A 21,900-nucleotide genomic window follows, 5' to 3' on the forward strand; every position below is an offset into this window, starting at 1 on the left:
TGACTGAGGCAGAAGAACGAATAAGTGAGTTGGAAGATAGAATGGGGGAAATAACTGCCACAGAGCAGGAAAAAGAAAAAAGAATAAAAAGAATAGAAGACAGTCTCAGAGACCTCAGTGATAACCTTAAACGTACCAACATTCGAATTATAGGCATCCCAGAAGAAGAAGAAAACAAGAAAGGGTCTGAGAAAATATTTGAAGAGGTGATAGTGGAAAACTTCCCCAACATGGGAAAGGAAATAATTAACCAAGTCCAAGAAGCACAGAGAGTCCCATACAGAAGAAACCCAAGGAGAAATACACCAAGACACATATTAATCAAACTAACAACAATTAAACACAAAGAAAAAATATTAAAAGCAGCAAGAGAAAAGCAACAAACAACATATAAGGGAAAACCCATCAGGATAACAGCTGACCTTTCTACAGAAACTCTGCAGGCCAGAAGGGAATGGCAGGATATACTGAAAGTCCTGAGAGAGAGAAACCTACAGCCAAGAATACTCTACCCAGCAAGAATCTCATTCAGATTTGAGGGAGAAATCAAAAGCTTTCCAGACAAGCAAAAGTTAAGAGAATTCAGCACCACCAAACCAGCCTTACAACAAGTGCTAAAGGAACTTCTCTAAGTAGGAAACACAAGAAAAGGAAAACACCTACAAATACAAACCCAAAACAATTAAGAAAATGGTAATTGGAACACACATGTCAATAATCACTTTAAATGTAAATGGATTAAATGCTCCAACCAAAAGACACAGACTGGCTGAATGGATACAAAAACAAGACCCTTCTATATGCTGCCTACAGGAAACCCACTTCAGACCAAGGGATACATATAGACTGAAAGTAAAGGGATGGAAAAAGATATTCCATGCAAATGGAAGTCAAAAGAAAGCTGGAGTAGCAATACTCAGATCAGACAAATTAGACTTGAAAGTAAAGACTATTACAAGAGACAAGGAAGGACACTACCTAATGATCAAGGGATCCATTCAAGAAGAACATATCACAATGGTAAATATCTATGCCCCCAATATAGGAGCACCTCAATACATAAGGCAAATGCTAACAGCTATAAAAGGGGACATCGACAGTAACACAATAATAGTGGGAGACTTGAACACCCCACTTACATCAATGGACAGATCATCCAAACAGAAAATAAACAAAGACACACAAGCTTTAAATGACACATTAGACCATCTCGACTTAATTGATATTTATAGGACATTCCATCCAAAAACGACAGACTACACTTTCTTCTCAAGTGCACACAGAACATTTTCCAGGATAGATCACATCTTGGGTCACAAATCAAACCTCAGCAAATTCAAGAAAATTGAAATCATATCAAGCATCTTCTCAGACCACAGTGCCATGAGACTAGATATCAATTACAGGAAAAACACTGCAAAAAATACAAACACATGGAGGCTAAACAATTCACTCTTAAACAACCAAGGAATCACTACAGAAATCAAAGAGGAAATCAAAAAATATCTAGAAACAAATGACAACGAAAACACAACAACCCAAAACCTATGGGACGCAGCAAAAGCAGTTCTAAGAGGGAAGTTTATAGCAATACAGTCCTACCTGAAGAAACAAGAAAATGATCGAATAAACAACCTAACCTTACACCTAAAACAACTAGAGAAAGAAGAACAAAGAAACCCCAAAATGAGCAGAAGGAAAGAAATCATAAAGATCAGAGCAGAAATAAATGAAAAAGAAAGGAAAGAAACCATAAGAAAAATAAATAAAACTAAAAGTTGGTTCTTTGAGAAGATTAACAAAATTGATAAACCATTAGCCAGACTCATCAAGAAAAAAAGGGAGAAGATGCACATCAACAGAATTAGAAATGAAAAAGGAGAAGTAACAATGGACACCTCAGAAATACAAAACATCATGAGAGACTACTACAAGCAACTATATGCCAATCAATTGGATAACCTGGAAGAAATGGATACATTCTTAGAAAAATACAATCTTCCAAGACTGAACCAGAAAGAAATAGAAACCATGAACAGACCAATCACAAGTACAGAAATTGAGGCAGTGATTAAATATCTCCCAACACACAAAAGGGGGCAAGAGTATACAGTGGAAAAAAGACAGCCTGTTCAATAAGTGGTGCTGGGAAAATTGGACAGCAACATGTAACAGAATGAAATTAGAACACTTCCTAACACCATACACAAAAATAAACTCCAAATGGATTAAAGACCTACATGTAAGGCCAGACACTATAAAACTCCTAGAGGAAAACATAGGCAGAACACTCTATGACATCCATCAAAGCAAGATCCTTTTGGACCCACCTCCTAGAATCAGGGAAATAAAATCAAGAATAAACGAATGGGACCTCATGAAACTTAAAAGCTTTTGCACAGCAAAAGAAACCATAAACAAGACTAAAAGGCAACCCTCAGAATGGGAAAAAATAATTGCCTATGAAACAACGGACAAAGGATTAACCTCCAAAATATACAAGCAGCTCATGAAGCTTAACACCAAAAAAGCAAATAACCCAATCCACAAATGGGCGGAAGACCTAAATAGACATTTCTCCAAAGAAGACATACAGATGGCCAACAAACACATGAAAAGATGCTCAACATCACTCATCATCAGAGAAATGCAAGTCAAAGCCACAATGAGGTATCACCTCACACCAATCAGAATGGCCATCATCACAAAGTCTGGAAACCACTAATGTTGGAGAGGGTGTGGAGAAAAGGGAACTCTCCTACACTGTTGGTGGGAATGTAAGTTGGTACAGCCACTATGGAAAACAATTTGGAGGTTCCTTAAAAAACTACAAATAGAACTACCATATGATCCAGTAATCCCACTTCTGGGCATATATCCAAAGAAAACCATAATCCCAAAAGAAACATGTACCATAATGTTTATTGCAGCACTATTTACAATAGCCAGGACATGGAAGCAACCTAAATGCCCATCAACAAAGGAATGGATACAGAAGATGTGGCATATATATACAATGGAATATTACTCAGCTATAAAAAGGGATGAGATGGAGCTATATGTAATGAGGTGGATAGAACTACAATCTGTCATACATAGTGAAGTAAGTCAGAAAGAGAAGGACAAATATTGTATGCTAACTCACATATACGGAATCTAAAAATGGTACTGATGAACTCAGTGACAAGGATGCAGATACAGAGAATGGACTGGAGAACTCGAGGTATGGGAGGGGGCAGGGGGTGAAGGGGAAGCTGAGACTAAGCGAGAGAGTAGCACAGACATATATATACTACCAAGTGTAAAATAGATAGTCAGTGGGAAGTTGTTGTATAACAAAGGGAGTCCAACTTGAGGATGGAAGATGCCTTAGAAGACTGGGGCAGGGAGGGTGGCGGGCACTTGAGGGTGGGGGGAGTCAAGGAAGGGAGGGAATACGGGGATATGTGTATAAAAACAGATGATTGAACCTGGTGTACCCCCCCCCAAAAAAAAATAAAAAAATAAAAATAATAAAAATAATAAAAAATATATGATTGAATCCTCTATTTTCTTACTTATAGTCTCTCTGGTTGTTCTATATATTATTGAGAATAGGCTATTGAAGTCTCCAAGTATTATTATAGAACTATCTATTCTTCACTTCAATTCTGTCTGTTTTTATGTCATATATTTTGAAAGTCTGTCTTTGGTGTATAAGTGTTTGTAATTGTTATGTCATTGCTATATTGTAACAACCTTTTATTAATATATGTTATCTGTCTTTGTCTCATAATCTTTTTAAATTTAAAGTATGATTTGCCTGATAATTTGCCTGATTAAAGTATGTTAGCTACCTCAGCTCCCTTTTGGTTACTATTTGCATGGAATATCTTTTCCCATCCTTTTGTTTTCTATCTATTTGTATCATTGGATCTAAAATGAGTCTCTTGTAAACAACATACAGGTGGATGTGTGTTTTTCTCCATTTTACTAATCTGTGTCTTTCGGGGAGTTTAATCCATTTGTAGTTAAAGTAACTACTGATAAGGAGGGACTTCTGTCATGTTGCTCTTTGATTTCTATATGCCTTATAGCTTTTTTATCCCTCATTTCCTACATTACTGTCTTCTTTTGAATTTAGTTGATTTTTTTGCAGTGAAATTTTAAAACTACACTCTCCTTTCCATTTGTGAATATTTTATAGCTACTTTCTCTGTGGTTACCATGGGGATTTAACATCCTAAAGTTACAACACTCTAATTTGAATTTATGCCAGCATAATTTCAGTAACATACAAAATCTGTTCCTTTATAACTTCATCTCCACACCTTTTGGTTGTTGATGTCACAAAGTTACATCTTTATACATTGTGTGCCCCAAAACACAAACTGGTAATTCCTTCAAATGGATTAGTCTCTTTTGTAGAAAATAAGATTTGGAGTCACTAACTAAAATTACAATAATACTAACTTCTGCACTAGTAACTTTTTTTTTCCTTGTTAAGATTTTTGGATGTTTATATTCATGTATTTTATCACATTTGGGACATTTTCATTCATTTTTCTTCAGATATTCTCTCTGTCTCTTTTTCTCTCTCCCTTTCTTCTGGACTTCCATGATGTGCATATTGGTCTGCTTGATGGTGTCCAACAGGTCCCTTATGTTCTGTTCACTTTTCTTCAGTCTTTTTTCTTTCTGTTCCTCTAATTTCTGATTTGTTATCATTTCCTTTTTTTTTTAATTTTTTATTTTTTTAATTTAGTGGCTGCATTGGGACTTCATTGCTATGCGTGGGCTTTCTGTAGTTGCAGAGAGCAGGGGCTACTCTTTGCAGTGCGTTGGCTTATTGTGGTGGCTTCTCTTGTTGCAGAGCACAAGCTCTAGGCATGCAGGCTTCAGTAGCTGCGGCACATGGGCTCAATAGTTGTGGTTCATGGGCTCTAGAGTACAAGCTCAGTAGTTGTGGCACACGGGCTTAGTTGCTCTGCATCATATGGGATCTTCCCGGACCAGGAATCAAACCCGTGTCCCCTGCATTCGCAGGTGGATTCTTAACCACTGAGCTACCAGGGAAGCCCATGTTATTCATTTTCATACGAGTGTTTTCATTTTACAGTACTTTGGCTTTAATATTTTCTAGTTAATCTGTTGCTGCTATATTTTTACTATATATATGTGTGCTATATATCACATGCATAATTTTTATATACTTGTGTATATAATACACACAGGTATACATGTAAACATATCAGTTTATTCATATTTTGTCCTCACAAAAGCTTTTTGGACATTTGATAACACCAATCAATTAGTGGTGAAGTTGTAAGGAGTGAGACTTACACGTTTCTAATGAAAGTATAATAAATTTTGATGCACTCTGAAGAGAAGTTTCTAATGAAGTTAGAAATGTGCATATCCTACAACCAGGAAGTCCACTTTTAGAAACTCTAATACATGTGCATAAAGAGACATGTACAAAAAATGTTATTGTATCATTATCATAATAGTGAAAAAGCAGAATATCTGTTTCCGAGTAGAAGAGTGAACAAACTGTAGTTTGTTGTTACAGTGGAATTCTGTATGGTCATAAAAAAATGAACTAGACCCACATATGGATACATGGATAAATATTTAAAACAATATTAAGTGAATGGGCTTCCTAGGTGGCGCAGTGGTTGCGAATCCGCCTGCCAACACAGGGGACACGGGTTCGATCCCTGCTCCAGGAAGATCCCTTAAAAAAAAAAACAAAAAAAAACAATATTAAGTGAAAAAAAGCAAGTTGCTGAAAGTTGCAGAAGTATTGATTATGTCTGTGAATTTCCAAAACAGAAAATTACATATTGTGCTTGGGTCTACATATGTAGTTAAAAGCACTAAAAGCATGTATGAGGGACTTCCTAGGTGGCGCAGTGGTTAAGAATCTGCCTGCCAATGCAGGGGACACGGGTTCAAGCCCTGCTCTGGGAAGATTCCACATGCCACGGAGCAACTAAGCCTGTGAGCCACAACTATTGAGCCCACGTGCTGCAACTATTGAAGCCCACGCGCCTAGGGCCCGTGCTCCACAACAAGAGAAACCACTACAATGAGGAGCCTGTGCACCACAATGAAGAGTAGCCCTCGCTCGCTGCAACTAGAGAAAGCCCGTGTGCAGCAACAAAGCCCCAATGCAGCTAATAAATAAATAAAATAAATAAATAAATTTATTAAAAAAAAAAAAAAAACTTGTATGAGAATGAAATGCACCAGAGAATGATACAGAACAATTTCAACATAGTATTGGTGAGGGAGGAGAAGGATAAGACATGGACTTGTGATTTCATTTCTTCTCTAAAAGGAGAGAAACTGAAGGAAACTTGACAAAATGCAATAATCTGTAATTTCAATAGTAATTTAACATGTATTATAATTTTTCTGTGTACAGTTGACCCTTGAACAACGTGAGAGTTAGGGGTGGCAACTGCGCAGTTGAAAATCCACGTATAACTTTACAGCCAGCCCTTCTTATCCACAGTTCCCATCCGTGGATTCAACCAACTGCTGATGGTACAGTACTGTAGTACATACTATTGAAAAGAATCCATGTATAAGTGGACTCAGGCAGTTTAAATCTGTCTTGTTCAAGGGTTGACTGTATTTTAAATGTTTCAAATTTTTTAGAAAATTAATATGAAAGTTAATAATCCTGTTTCTGTGTTTAGCTTGAATCGCAACTAGAGAAAAAAGAACAACAATTTAAAGAACAAGAGAAGACTATGTCCATGTTGCAGCAAGATATAATATGTAAACAACATCATCTTGAATCACTAGACAGACTCTTGACGGAAAGCAAAGGGGTAAAATTATCTTTATAAAAGTGCTGTTTAAAAGCTGACCAATATTTTAAGTTTATGTTTCTTTAATATACCTTTAATTCTGATCGAATCAGTTGTTTAACAACCTGTTACTAATGCTAAAATATTTATACACATACGTATATTTTTGCTACCAATCTGTATGTTTTCAGGAAATGGAAAAGGAAAATATGAAGAAAGATGAAGCTTTGAAAGCATTACAGAACCAAGTATCTGAAGAAACAATCAAGGCTAGTATGCTAATATTTTTAAAAAATGTTTTTTCTTTTTTAAAAATTATTTGTTTACTTATTTATTTAGGCTGTGTTGGGTCTTCGTTGATGCCTGTGGACTTTCTCTAGTTGCGGTGAGTGGGGGGAGGTGCTTGGGCCTCTCATTGCAGTAGCTTCTCTTGTTGCAGAGCACAGGCTCTAGACATGCAGCCTTCAGCAGTTGGGCACATGAGCTCAGTAGTTGTGGCTTGCGGGCTTTAGAGCACAGGCTCGGTAGTTGTGACACACAGGCTTAGTTGCTCTGCAGCATGTGGAATCTTCCCAGACCAGGGATTGAACCCGTGTCCCCTGCATTGGCAGGCGGATTCTTAACCACTGCACCACCAGGGAAGTCCCTATTTTCTTTTTTTTTTTCCCTTAATGGAGACATTCCTGTGGCTTTTTTAGTTTTCTTTATAAATTGTAAAAAGCATTTACATAAAAATAAATTAAGTGGTAAAAATTTTACCTATGTCAATGAGCTTAATTTCTTTAAGTAGTGTATTTTTTGTTGTGAATTATGATCTTAATTATTTGATAGTTGATAATCTCATTTGTAGATTATCTAAGCTCAGTCCTTTTTATTGATACCTTAAGAAAAGTTTGTTTTTTAGCAAAAAAATGTGTTTTTTAAACTGTAGTTTCTTACTAACATTACCAGTAAAAAATAACAAAGGAAGTGAAGAGAGATGAAACTACAAACAGTAACGTTTTGCTTTTTTTTTTTTTTTACCAGTTCTGCTATTTGATTAATTAGGGAATAAATCCAGAATTTCTGGGCAAAATACAGTTTTGTGCCTAATATATAGCCTTATGATTAAAAGCATGGGCTTTGGAGCTAAACTGACTTAGATTTCAGTTCTGGCTTCAGTGTACTTATTAACTGACTGTAACCTTGGCTGAGTTATTTAAACTCTCTGAACTTTAATATTTTCATCTGTAAAATAAGGATCACAATGCCCTAGAACAGGGTGGGTTTGAGGATTAAATGAAATGAGGTACATAAAATACTTAGCTGAATAAATTACTAAGTTTCTCAGAGTTTGCTAAGTAATTACTATGTATTCAGTATTTTCTTTGCATTTTTAGTGCTAAAAAATAGTTTCAAACATGCTATGACCTTCATTCTGTCATATATGGATTAAATATAAAGAATATTTTAAAAATCCATTATTTACTTTTTGCCTAGTACTCTGATTTTAATCCATTTTGTGAGCATGTATACCCACGTAAACACAATTATATGTTTATCCATAACTTTCCAAAAGTATTCTCCAAAACTTTTAACATTTAATGCCATGTCAGTTCATTTCCTCAGGTAAAAATAATCTCTAAGATCATTAATATTTAAAAAATCATTATTGTACAAAGGTTGTAGGCATGATATAATTTCATTAAATAAAATCTATATTGCCACTTAACTCTTGTTTCTCATTAAATTACCTAACACGTCTAGCCAGTCATCTGGTAAGTCATTTTCATTTGTTAATAATCAGATATGAGACAAGAAGGAAATTGGCTAAAGAGTGAATTATGATGTTGGGTTTTATTCCTTTGGTACCTTTAATAGATTTGCTTTCATTGAAGCTATACTAAATGATTTGGGGGTGGGGGTGGGTGGGGCGGAGAAGGTGTGCCACATAACTTGTGTGATCTTAGTTCCCCAACCAGGGATGGAACCCGGGCCCTAGGCAGCAGAAGCACTGAGTCCTAACCACTTGACTGCCATGGAATTTCCTAAATGATTTTTACATATCAGATATTTGTAGCAACAAAATAGAAGTTTGAAATCTAGTCCTCTTTTCTTGGTTATGTCATTATCACCTTCTTTCCTGACTTTTGGTCATGTCCCTCTGGATGCCTCAGTTTGTTCTTTGCGTTAAAAAATGTGAATTTTGTATCTGCAGAAGAGTTATAAGAATCCGTTTAAAGTCTTATCACTTATAAAAGTATGATTAATCAGAGCTGGAAGATTGGTAGGACATTTATATTGGTAACAAAAAACCAGTAAATTAAAGCAATTATGTTACCTGCTATTAAGTAGAAAAGTGAGAAGGTGCTTATTAGATTTAGAGATTTTATTTTATTTTGTTTAGCATTGCTTTTATTTTCCACTCTAGATTTTTTTTTGTTTTTTTTTCCGTAAAGAAAGTTATAAGTGGGAAAAAAAAAAAAAGACTAGCTTAGGTGCTTCTGTTGCAAATAGGTAGCCTAGAGCCCCTATGTTGTTGCCCCCAGAATGTGCCCCCGAGGAGGTTCTTTGGTTCAGCAGAGCAGTGTCTTTGTTTTGATTCCATTCGTTCATATGCATATATATATGTATATACATGTATATTTTTGAGTGGTTTGTACACAGTGAATGATGTTTATTTGTATGAGATTTAGTCTCTGTTCAAATAAGAAATCCAACAGGGTAGTAGATTTTTTGGTTTTTATTATTTATTAGCTTTAATTAACTTATTTTTAATTAAATTTTATTTTGAAAAATTTCAAACCTACAAGAAAAATGAAAGAATAGAACAGAGAGGATCTGTGTACCTTTCGTTTAGATTTACTGTCTTTTAAACTCTAGCCATACTCACTTCCTCTCTTTCTGCACACACATGCATGTGCTGTCTTGTGCATGCACCCACCCATTCCCATCCCAACTCACACATTTCCTTTTTGCTAGTCCACCTGCGAGAAGATTGCACATGTCATGATACTTTATACCCTTAACACTTAAACTTGCATCTCCTATGAATAGAAACTTTCTCCTACTTGATTACACCATCTCTGTATACCACAGAAAGTCAACATTAATTCAGTAACATCATTCAACACACTGTCCATACTGAAAATTTCCCAATTATTTAAAAATGTTCTTAATAATCTTGCTATTCAAAGCATGGTCTAGCAGCATCAGCATCACCTGGGAGCTTGTTTGACTTGCAGAATGTCTCAGACCTACTGAACAGAGCTGGGACTAAAGTGAAACAAGGGAGGTGCCTCTGGTACACAGTTTAGGGAGACGTTTACTCTCAGGGTTGTACAAGTGAAGGGTAGGCATTTGCATGATCCTGAGAGTGAGTACCTCCTTAAACTTTGAGCCCTAGACACCTCCTTTGTCTCATCCTAGACCTGGCTGTGGTACTGAATCAGAATCTGTATTTCATTAAGGTGTCCAGGTGATTTGTATGCACATTAAAACTGTGAGAAACACTACTTTAACTTGTTCCTTTTCTTTCCCCAGTTTAGAATGTAATCATAACTCATGTTTTGCTTTCGGCTTTTTAGATTCCCCTAAACTCACTGTCTCCTATTCTTTGTGACACTGAATTTTTGACATAGTCTAGGTCAACCATAATATCACACACATACCACAAACGTAAACCCACACAGCGGGTTATACTGTGTTCTTCCCACTGCTTCACATCAGGAGGCACATAATGTCACGCCACCCCATTATTGGCATTGCCAATCTTCACACCTCATTTGAGGTGGTTACTGCCAAATCTCACCATTTTAAGGGCATAAATTTTCCTTTATAATGAATAAGCAATATGTGGGGTGAATCTTTGAGGCCATGTTCAAGGTCCTGTCCCTCAACAAACTGATAACCAATGGTTTTAACATCTAGCGATGAATCTTGCCTGAATGAGTTTTTACGTTGTTAATTTTTATCAGATGTGATATTCTGACAGTCATAGATTTTTTTTTTCTTGTGTGGAAGATGATACAAGTACCAATGCTTAAGAAAGAAAACTTGTAAATATTTATACCTTTCATAATACACTTTAAAAATTATTATTAATAAAAAAATAAATAAAATAAAAGTTATGTTTACACTAAAAAAATTATTATTAAGGCAACAGTTTATTAACAAAGTTAATCAAAATTACAAACTTTTTAACTGTTAATGGTTATATTCACAGGCTATAGGGACAGGCTTTGAAAACTGTGTGTCTTTTAGGATTCTTCTTTAGAAATAAGAGTTGCAAAGATAATTTCATGATGTAGAATAGTATTTGCAAGAGGGAACATTTTTCTTTTTCTCCTTATATTGAAATTTTTCACACTTTGGTGACTACTTATTAGAATGCTGTTAGCACTGAGAAAACAAAAACAAAAAACACTGCCAAGAAGCTCAGAATTACAATAAGGAAAAGAAAAGACCAAGACAAGAATGAATCCAGTTAACAGATGGGATATAGAGCATGTATCCAAATTCTGAAAAAAATTTACTAAATTTGAGTTGCTCTTTGCTCATTTGCTCTTTACTGTTGAGGTAGTGTGAAGCATTTGCAGCTTTGTGAACACTTGAACCAAGTTACATTGCTGCCTCTCTGAAAATGTTTTCACTGATTCAAAGCAAAAGCAGCCTTCTTCTTAATGAAGTCTTCCCCCCCCCCCAGCTGATAAAAACAATTTTTTGTTTTTTTTGATTTTTTTTCTTTAAGAGCTTTTATTGAGATACAGTTGACCTACAATAAACTGCATATATTTAAAGTGTACAATTTGATATTTTTTTATTAGTAATGTATATATGGCATTCCAAATCGCCCAATTCATTTTCTTAGTGACTTCAGCATGTTAAGAGTATTCACACCATAGCATTTTTAGCACAATACACTAGTTTGTACTCACGTTATTATTTTTCTTGATCAAGGGAACTTAAGGAATAGATTTAAATACTGCTTACCTTTTTAGGTAAATATTTTAGGGTGTCTGGCCTACAGGTTCTTGACAGTTAGCCCCAGTCTCTCTTGCCAATCTCATCTCTCCAATACCTATCTCATACAAATTCATGGTTTTGGTACCTTAAGCTCCTGCCAACTTTTACCATTCCTTTTCACAGTGCCTTGTCTCTCAATGTACTTCCGTCTTCCTAGAGTGCCCTTCTTCACTTGTTCATGTCCATTTATTCTTCAGGACTCCGGGCTCTGGTTTCCTCTTTGGTTTCCTAGTTTTCAGTAATAATTAGTTTTCTAAATAAATCTCTTCTTTAATAGCATTTTATACCCTAATTTGGATTGTATATTCACTGGTTGAAGCAGTGAGGTAACATTAGGAGATGACTCTGTAAAACATTGAACACATAATAAGCACTCAATATTAGTTGATTTTCCTTTTTTGCTTTTTCTCTGCTTAGGTCAGACAGCTAGATTCAGCATTGGAAATTTGTAAGGAAGAACTTGCTTTGCATTTGAACCAATTAGAAGGAAATAAAGAAAAGTTTGAAAAACAGCTAAAGAAGAAATCTGAAGAGGTAAATTCACGTTTCCTTTAAATATAGCGTGTTTTTCAAATGATTTCTTTTTGAGATATTGTTTATTTTCAAGATACTTTAAAAGTACATTTTTATATACCTGGTAGAAAAAAATCTTTCCAGTAAAATGCAACTCCAATTTTATATTCTTTAAGAAACAAACATTGTATGACATATAAAACAAAAGATGACACCTTAAAATTCTGATTCTTTTATCTATTTTTAGGGAATCAGGAGATTAAATTATTGTTGATCACAGCATAATTCTAATGTAAAATGATTAACACTTAGAACATTGTTTTAGATTTAAAGGTATAAAATTCTTCAGATTTTTTCCATTTTGTTTTTGCGCCCTCTGTTTGTCTGAATAATCGAAAATTAGGTTTATAAATTCAACTTTCTTTTTTTTTTAACTTTAAGATGAATTTCTCGAATACCTAATACAAGACTTTCCTTATTCGTCTCTGTGCACTCATTGTCAACCACTTTGCTTTCAACATAATAGGTAGTCACTAAATATTTGCTCAAAGGAATAATCTTAGTGAAGGATTCCTTTATTTCTTTGTTAGAATTTATAATACATATACTTGAACCTTAAATTCATGTTTTGAAATAGTCAGCAAATTTTCATCAAAGATGCATCACATAATTATATAACTGTAGAGGTTAAAAAATTTTTGTGTGTGTTTTATATGGTCCTGTCTTCCTCCCACTTCCCTTTGTGAAGGTTTTTATAGCATCTTTCATAGATGGGCGTATATTTCTGTACTCCAATATATGAAAATTAAACAACCTAAACTATAGATACTTAGACTTTTTAGAATAGGTGCTCATTTTTTTTTCACCGTGATCTTCTTTAAAACATTGTTTAGGCATTTATTTATTTTTATTTATTTATTTTTCGGCCACACCCTGTGGCATGCGGGATGTTAGTTCCCCGACCAAGGATAAAACCCATGCTCCCTGCAGTGGGAGCTCAGAGTCTTAAGCACTGGACTGCCAGGGAAATCCCTATTTAGGCATTTAAATTCTAAGGCCCTCACTATCCTCCAACATAAATGGACTTGGCAGAGATGGAATCTGGAGTTAGACAGTGTTTATAATAAGAGAGTTTGTTGAGATTTAGAATTTGTGTTCTTAGAAATAGCATCAGAGACTTGGGTGTATGCAAGAGGCATTTACCCAAAATGAACTTAGAACCTTTTCCACAACAGTGGGAAGTATAAACCTAGTCTGGAATTAAAGTAGAAATCAGAAGTGGTAGTCAGGTTTGTACAACCATACTAGAGAGTAAGTAAGTAAATTAGAAAGATTTGCAGCCCTTTTATTGCTGCCTAATTATTAACTCAACTGCATGTGCGTTCACTTACTTAAAAGATCATCTCTCACTTCTTCATGTGTGTTGATAAGAAATGTGGAGAAAAATCCAATTACTACTTACCTTTTTTTCCTTTTTTTTTTAGGTACCAATCCATACATTTATTTACTTTTGACTTATTTGTCTTTAGAGCAAATTATAATATCTTACGGAGGAAACTTTTTCTAATGCTAGCTAATAGAATTAATATTGTATAACAGCAGAGTTATGAGATTTTCATCATATGTAGCTAAGTTTTAGAAAATATGATTTGATTCATAATGCATCCATTCTGTTAGTAATAGGTGATGTTATAAAGATATTTTACCAAATCAGTGAATATTCCCAAATCACATACTAGCTGAATAATTAAATGGTCCCAGAGCTTATTGATAGAAAGCTAGTTGAAAAAACTACATGTTAATAATCCACCACACACAGCTAATAAATACTCCTCTGAGTGTTTGCCTCAGGCAAATATTCTTTTCCATATATTGAAATAAATTCTTTTATAATGAAAATAATAGTGACTTTGGGGTCCCAAATTATTTTGAAAATATTTTAATTTGTATTAAAATGCTTTAAAAAGTAATAATGTATATGTTCATGCAGAATTACATTGTCAACATGATGGAAGAAAATAAACACAAAATAGATGTGAGTAAGCCTAAAGAGTTCCTGCATAAAGCATTTATTCAGCAGAATTAATAATTTCATTGATAAATACCTTTATTCAAATTGATGGACTTAAATTCTGTGAAGTTGGCATTATGTCAGTAACTTTTCTGGGTTATATTTTATATTTTAGTAATAACCATGAGAGTGTTTTTGGATATACATTAATACTAGATAAAGCTAATTGTAGAGTAGATTTTATAATGTAAATTCTACTTTCTTCTTGACGTTAATTATAAAATAATGAATTGTTTAGGTAAACTTTATTCTCTGAATATGATAACTTAGTGCAGAATATAATGTCAAAACTATTTGTCTTATATTTACTTTTAAAGTCAAGTGAAAATTAAAGGATAGAGTGAAATGCCAATATAAATTTGATAGATATAGGTTTTTTGAGTTAATATTTGTGATACAACTAATTGTTAGATACTTCAGTATTTTTAATTGTAACTATTTTGCTAGTGGCTAGATTACTGAAATAAATTTTTCAATTATTCTTATGTGTTATGACTTTCTTAGTGATTTGGTTAGGCCTTTTTTCTACTATTTTGTCTTATTTTAATACTTTGTCCATTTTTTTTTCTTTGAATAGGAAAGTAGGTATAAGACAGAATGTTCCAGTAAAGCAAATAATAGTATATAAGCTTATCTTACAGGCAAGTTTGTTCTATATAAAATAAACTACAGAGGTGTAATCTATAGTTTTCTCAGGAGCTAGCAGGAAAAACAAAACAGATGTTACTGATACATATTTACACTAAATAAATTATTTTCATACAGACAACATTAAGTAAAGTAGATTAGCATTAAAAAGAATTAATAACATTAGAAATGGATAGTTGCCTGTTATATCTAAGGTTCTCCAAGTTTACAGTGTCATCATATAATGAAGTTTGAAATTTAAGAGCTTCTTGTCATAAGCGAAGACTGTTTGGCCCCTAAGCCTTTCATGATGCTGTAAAATGTTCCACTGCTGGATAATTAGAAAAAAGAACCAAGTCAGGATTCATCTTCACTGTTTCTTAGGCGTTTAAAATTTCTTTCTTCTGGATTGATGTTTATTGGAAAGATTGTTTGCTTTAAAGGGATAGGTTTATTTTCCTTCATTTTAAAAAGTTATTACATAAGCAACAATAAGAAATCTTTTGAAGATTTACATATAATCCACAATCCACTCTCTAATACTAATACTCTCTAATACTTTTCACTTTTCTATTTACCTGAGTGTTTTTCATATTAATGAAATGTTGGAGGGTTTTTTTTTTAACTTTATTTTGTAAAATTTTACATTTGCAACTGTCCTTTAAATTATGATTTTTTTTTTTTCTTTATTTTTGGTCTGTGCCACACAGCTTGCAGGATCTCAGTTCCCAGACCAGGGATTGAACCCTGGCCACTAGGCCACCAGGGAACTCCCTAAACTATGATTTTAAATGGTTGCATCTTTTAAAATCAGATTTATATATCATCATTTAGTAAACTTTCCCTTTATTTTAGGGAACAGGTAACATATTATAAAATATACATTAAATTATGCTGTATTATTTATATAATTTTTAAATGATTTCTTTTGGCACTTTTTAGGATTTGGATTACTTGGACAAAGGGCTTTTTTTTTTTCCTTCTTAGTAGGTTCTCCCAGATAACTCTACAGGTATCATTTAAAGCAATTTGGCAGACCAGCATATTCAAGTCCTAAATATTTGGAGTGAATGAGTGCACTTCCTTAGTTGGTGTTGTTATTCCTTTAAGTTTTTGGATCATGAATATTCAAGAGTGCTTTGCTGGGATATTATTTTACGAACAGTGGCAATGATAGCAACGATAATATACTAAATAGCACCTAACATTTGTGCAGTGTTTTCATGGCTATAGTTTACTATCAATAAGGGAAAAAGATAGATCAGATGGAGCATGAAGAAATCCATGGCTTCTTATGTTCTCTCTCTCGTTCTGGGAGAAGTCACACAGAATATGCTCTTTCTGTAGCAGTGAAATGTGGCAACACATGTCCAGTGCTTCTGCCCAGGGAAGCCTACTTAGGACTCAAAGTTCAAGGTTTTTTATTGGGGACTGGTCACATAAAAACAGCCATAAGTATCAGAATTCCAGACTTCCAGAAGGAAAGCATGATTTGGTGCTCTAGCCAGGAAAAACAATCTCATCACTTAAGGACTGCTTCAAAAGCCACATTCCCAGACATCAGCCAAGAACCAACCCTATTAACAAGCCCTTCTAACATATCTCCCCATCAGAAAAATGAGCCCTGCCCTTACACATAATAAATTATAGCAATGAATACAATTGTCCCACATGACAAGTGAGTGTAATTATCTAATAAGGTAGACAGCATGGACATTTTATTGTTTTTTGTTTGAAATATGTCTTTATAATGAGAAGTGTTTATATTTGTTAGGTATATTGTTTACAGAAAGAGCTGAAGATTAAAAATCACAGTCTTCAAGAGACTACCGAGCAAAATGTTATTCTGCAGCATACTCTTCAACAACAGCAGCAAATGTTACAACAAGAGACAATTAGAAATGGAGAGCTAGAAGACATTCAAACCAAACTTGAAAAGCAGGTATATATTATTGGTCAGAATGGTTTTATGAAATAGAAATTTTTTCAATTGATAATAGTGGTTTTTTGCTAGTTATATAAATTGCTGTTTAATCTCAAAGATACCATATTGTAAGAAATATTCTAAATTAACATTGTAAAATGGATAAAGTTTTATTCCTGTGTAATGTGACCATGTAATACCATGGGTACATTTTTGTCACCCCATACAACTTACTTATAATTTAGTCTACTTTATTCAATTTCTTCTTTGGGGATCTGAATATAATACCTATCTGAATCATTATAGCTTTCAATTTCTTCTTTTTGGATCAGGAGATGTGTGATAATCCCTAAAGAAATGCCAAGCAATGGTCTAAAAGAAAAATCTCAAAGGAAACTACTCATTTTGAAAAATGTTTTTACTCCAAAGAAAGAGTCCTAGGAAATTGTATACTAGAATCTAATCTTTTCTCTTTCATTCATAGCCAAATTCATCTGAATTATTCTGACAGATATTTCACACTTTTTCTTTTGTTTTTCTCACATCAAACTTTATAGAAAAGTATAAATTAGAAAATGATAGTTCCCAGAAACCTCACTACACCTCACCTTTTTGTCATTTATGACTTTTTAATCTGTGTATTGTAAATTCAATCTCAGCTTCTCCAGTGGAGCTAAAGAATCTCCTCTCTGTACGTTCAAACATACCAGACATGTATTCTGTATTTTCTTTTTTAGAGCTATCTTTCCTGTGGCTCTCCATCCCTTTTGTTTAAGTCTAGACGTACTGTTTGTTTTGCCTGACGTACAGCTTCATCCTGAAGCATTTCTTCATCTCATCTGTATTTGATTCCCACTTACTAAATCCCTTGTCATTGACTCTGGTTTTTGTAGGATTGATTATAGTTCTTGTTCTTTCTGAAATTGTTTTCATTTCTATAATGGTCTTATGGTTTTCTTCTGAGTTTTTTTTTTCCCTTATGTCGATCAATTCATTTGTATTTTTCATTTGGTGATTTTATTTCTTTTTGATCTTTGCTTTAAGAGGTTTTTATGTCTTCTCTAATTTCTTTGAGGACCTAAAGAAACTTTATCTAAAAATTCCTTCAGAATTTGGAATAAATTTTCCAGTATATACTTTTTCTACTTTTTATTCATGTTCCACTATGCACAGGTTCCATGTTGGATTTATTCAGATTATTACTTATCTTTAGATTCTTTCTGCTTATGAGCATGCCATTTGATCAGTCACAGAGTGGGTAGATTTTCCATGGTTCCCTTCCCTTTTTACTTGGGTACAATTTTAATTTTATACTTGGAACTTGAGTTGGGGCTGTGGATATTAATGACTTATAATCTGTACTTCAGTGAGAGGTTTTAGAAGAGCAGGGAGTATATTAAAGTCATTAGGCAGATATTAACTTTGAGATCACTCAAAGTTATGTTCATTGAAAATATAAAGGGAAAGAGTATAGAATGATGGGTGAGATGATTAACTTCGACAGAGCTCTAAGGGATGCAATACATGGAAGCCAAAGGAAGTATTTCATGACGTAAGGGATGATAATTGTGTCATGGGCTTCTACAGTCACTGCCAAGTAAATTGAGGGTTGAGAAATGTCCATTGGAATTAGCTGCATGGAACCCATTCGTGACACAGTGTAACGTCTATAGCGTGGCCAGATTGCTATGGGTTAAGTAATGAATGAGAAGTGAGAAAAAATGATGCAACAAGCATAGAAAAAAATCTGAGAAGTTGGGCTATAAAGAGGAGGAAAGAAATGATAGTAATTGGAGGGAGGTAGATGTATAGAGGAAAGTTTTTTATGATGGGAAGGTCTTGAACATCTTTAAATGCTAATGTAAAGAAACCAGAAGAAAGAGAGATTAATGATACAGCAGAGAGTAGAGGTAGTCAGTAGTATGAGATTCCTTACAAAGTGGATAAGAATTGAATCCGGAACACCTATGAAGCAGTTTGACTTATTTAGGAGAAAGAATAACTCCTTCAATGTAGTAAAACAGGAGGAGGAATGAATAGGAGCAAATGCAAGTTGTAGTGTTTGAGGGCAGATGGGAATCCAGGAATCCTTCACTGTATGAGCCAATTTGTGAAGAAGGAAAGGAACATAGTTTGACAAAAGAAGAAAGAACACTTCAGATGAGGATGATGAAAACAGGAACATTTACCATTATTCTGTACAATTCTTTTAAGTCCTATTTTAGTGTCATGATGTAGTCACGCCTGTAAATATGTGTATGAATGAAATATCTTTCTTATTAAAAATTGTTTTGTTTTCATATTTTCAAAATGTCGTTTCGTCTATACTTTGATTTTTGTAATAACCTCTTGAAACTGAATGATAAGCTAGGCTACAAATATATATAAATATTTTTCTTCCGAAGAATGTTCAGCTGTGTTTGAATTTAAAATACTTACTGAAAATTGCTTTACAAGGTATCAAAACTGGAACAAGAACTTCAGAAACAAAGGGAAAGTTCAGCTGAAAAGTTGAGAAAAATGGAGGAAAAATGTGAAGCGGCCACATATGAAGCAGATTTAAAAAGGCAAAGAGTTATTGAGCTTACTGGTACTGCCAGGTAAAATGAATATGTTAGTTTTTATTTATCTTCCTGCTTTAATATCAGTCGTATTTGAGTTTCAATATCAAATAATGTTCAGTGAAGCATTTGCTTGAGGAATTAATTTCTCCATGGTCTGTGTTCCTATAGCACTGTTTGCACCTCTATCATATCCCTCATTATGCCTTTTTGTATTATAGTCTAATATCCTGTACCCTCCTACTATATTGTAAGTTCCTTAAGGCCAAGATAATATATGGTTTATTTTAAGGGTCCTCCCATAACAATCAGCGTTGTTCCTGTACGTCATAGGCACTCAGCAACTGTTTTATTAAATTGAATTGTGAGTAATAATAAAAATGGCAGACAAAGATGTACTCATAATAGAGGAACTTTTATGAGTTCTAATTGTTCATGGCAGGGAGTAACTTAATAGAAGAAAACAGTGGTCTCAGTATTGACTGAGGGGCTTCACTGGTGCCGCAGTTGTTAAGAATCCACCTGCTAATGCAAGGGACACGGGTTTGATCCCTGGGCTGGAAAGATCCCACATGCCGTGGAGCAGCTAAGTGCATGTGCCACAGCTACTGAGCCTGAGCTCTGGAGCCTGAGAGCCACAACTACTGAGCCCATGCGCCACAACTACTGAATCCAGATGCCTAGAGCCCGTGCTCCACCAGAAGAGAAGCCACCATAACGAGAAACCCGTGCACCGCAATGAAGAGTAGCCCCCGCTTGCCGCAACTAGAGGAAGCCCACCCGCAGCAACGAAGACCTAGTGCAGCCATAAATGAATAAATAAATAATAAAATAAATCTTTAAAAAAAACAAAACAAAAACCAAACCATTGACTGAACATTAAAAGCACCCAAGGAGCTTTAAAGAGTATTGATCCCTCAGTCCCACCTCTGAAGATCCTGATTTAATGTGGCTGGGCCGGGCTAAGACATCGGTAGTTAATAGGTCAAGAAAGAGAACTATTGAGCTGAAAACTATACCTAACTTCTCCAGACCTCCTATAGTTTGTCGACAAGAGTTGACATAAAAATAAACTCAATTAGCCCACATTCTACCAACAGGAATAAGGGTTAACATGCATTCGAACTTAAACCACAACATCCTCAGACTCCCTTTCCCTTCTGACAGGAATAAAGATAAGGCCTTTGTGCTTTGAGTAGCAACTTGCTTCCCCAGATGTCCTCAACTCTCTCAGTGGAGTCAAGAAGATATCCTATGTTTAAGACTAAGAACAGTTCTTCAGACCTTCTTTCTTCCATCGATAGTTGTTTATCCACTAACACAGCCTCACCACCAGTATGTACCTCAATTCCACAAAGACTAATCAACATTATAACTTTATCTTGGCTTGTGCCAGGTGCCATGAGAAGCATCAGATTTCCAGGCATTAGATTTACCCTCCTCTCTCTTACTAAGTCCCCAAAATCTCCTTGTGTATTTTCTTCCCTTTTCCACCCCATCCGAACTTCTGAAAGACTTTCACTTTATCCTCTGGAATTCACAGTCCATCCTGAGAGACATCTATATTCTCTATCTCTACTTTTCTTTTGCTGTAACAAATGTGACTCTCCCCTGAGGACATTGCTTCTTCCCCTGCAGCCCCATAAAGGAAAAACTTTTCCCCATGGTTCTTATACCACAGAGTTGAGATGTGGAGTAGTATAACCTATGCCATGAACTTCATGTCATCAAATCAGATCATCCCTCGTTGCTGACACCTACACGCCACCTGACTTAACATAGGCTCTCTCCGACACTACGCCTATCTTTATTCTTGGGGATTTCAATATACATCTATTTAGCTGATCTTCACTCACATGATTTACACTAGATCTTATTATCCCCAATATCTCCATTATTTCAGCATAATCTGAATACTATGCATTTACCTCTATATTATTACCTCATTCTCTTTAATACCCCAAATTTAGTAATTCTTTGATTTAACTTCAGTTCTATCAGTCTCATTCCCTAATGCCCTTTCTCCCTTCTTTACCTAGCTTAAATTCTAGTTATTAAAATCACTGATTTACATATACCCACAGCTCCTTTACTTCTCTCTTACTTTGTGGTACACAGAACTAAAAATCCAACTCAGACTAATTCATGTTTTCATCTTTACAGAGGCTGGAGAAAAATATAACCATACCGACCAATCTTACTTTAAATCCATAGCTTCAAAACCTTAAGCATTTACTTAATGCTGTCTGGCAATCACAATATTACTTACTCTTGTAGAGACTCTTTTATACCTTTGCCTTTTCTTTCAAAACTAACAACCCCTCCCCAATCCTTGCTCTCACTGATGATCTTGCTTTTGTTTCACTAAGAAAATTGAAATAATTGCTTCTTTCTTTTCTT

The 21,900-nt window shown here is 34.7% G+C and overlaps 1 protein-coding gene across 12 annotated transcripts in view; it reads left to right on the forward strand.

The window, feature by feature from the left end:
- The window catches only part of CCDC18 (coiled-coil domain containing 18), a 121,407-nt gene that overhangs the window by 60,172 nt on the left and 39,335 nt on the right, over window positions 1-21,900 (forward strand). For all 12 annotated transcript variants that reach the window (XR_009050233.1, XR_009050230.1, XR_009050232.1 and 9 more), the window contains 5 exons: window positions 6,687-6,821; window positions 6,992-7,069; window positions 12,222-12,338; window positions 16,790-16,957; window positions 19,397-19,539. Coding sequence is in view for 8 of the 12 variants with exons in the window: in XM_057717685.1 (XP_057573668.1) it covers window positions 6,687-6,821; window positions 6,992-7,069; window positions 12,222-12,338; window positions 16,790-16,957; window positions 19,397-19,539 (641 nt within the window). In the remaining 4 variants the exon portion in view is untranslated. The remainder of the gene's footprint in view (window positions 1-6,686; window positions 6,822-6,991; window positions 7,070-12,221; window positions 12,339-16,789; window positions 16,958-19,396; window positions 19,540-21,900) is intronic.

This window comes from Hippopotamus amphibius, chromosome 1 (assembly GCF_030028045.1).
Source record: "Hippopotamus amphibius kiboko isolate mHipAmp2 chromosome 1, mHipAmp2.hap2, whole genome shotgun sequence".
NCBI lineage: Eukaryota > Metazoa > Chordata > Mammalia > Artiodactyla > Hippopotamidae > Hippopotamus > Hippopotamus amphibius.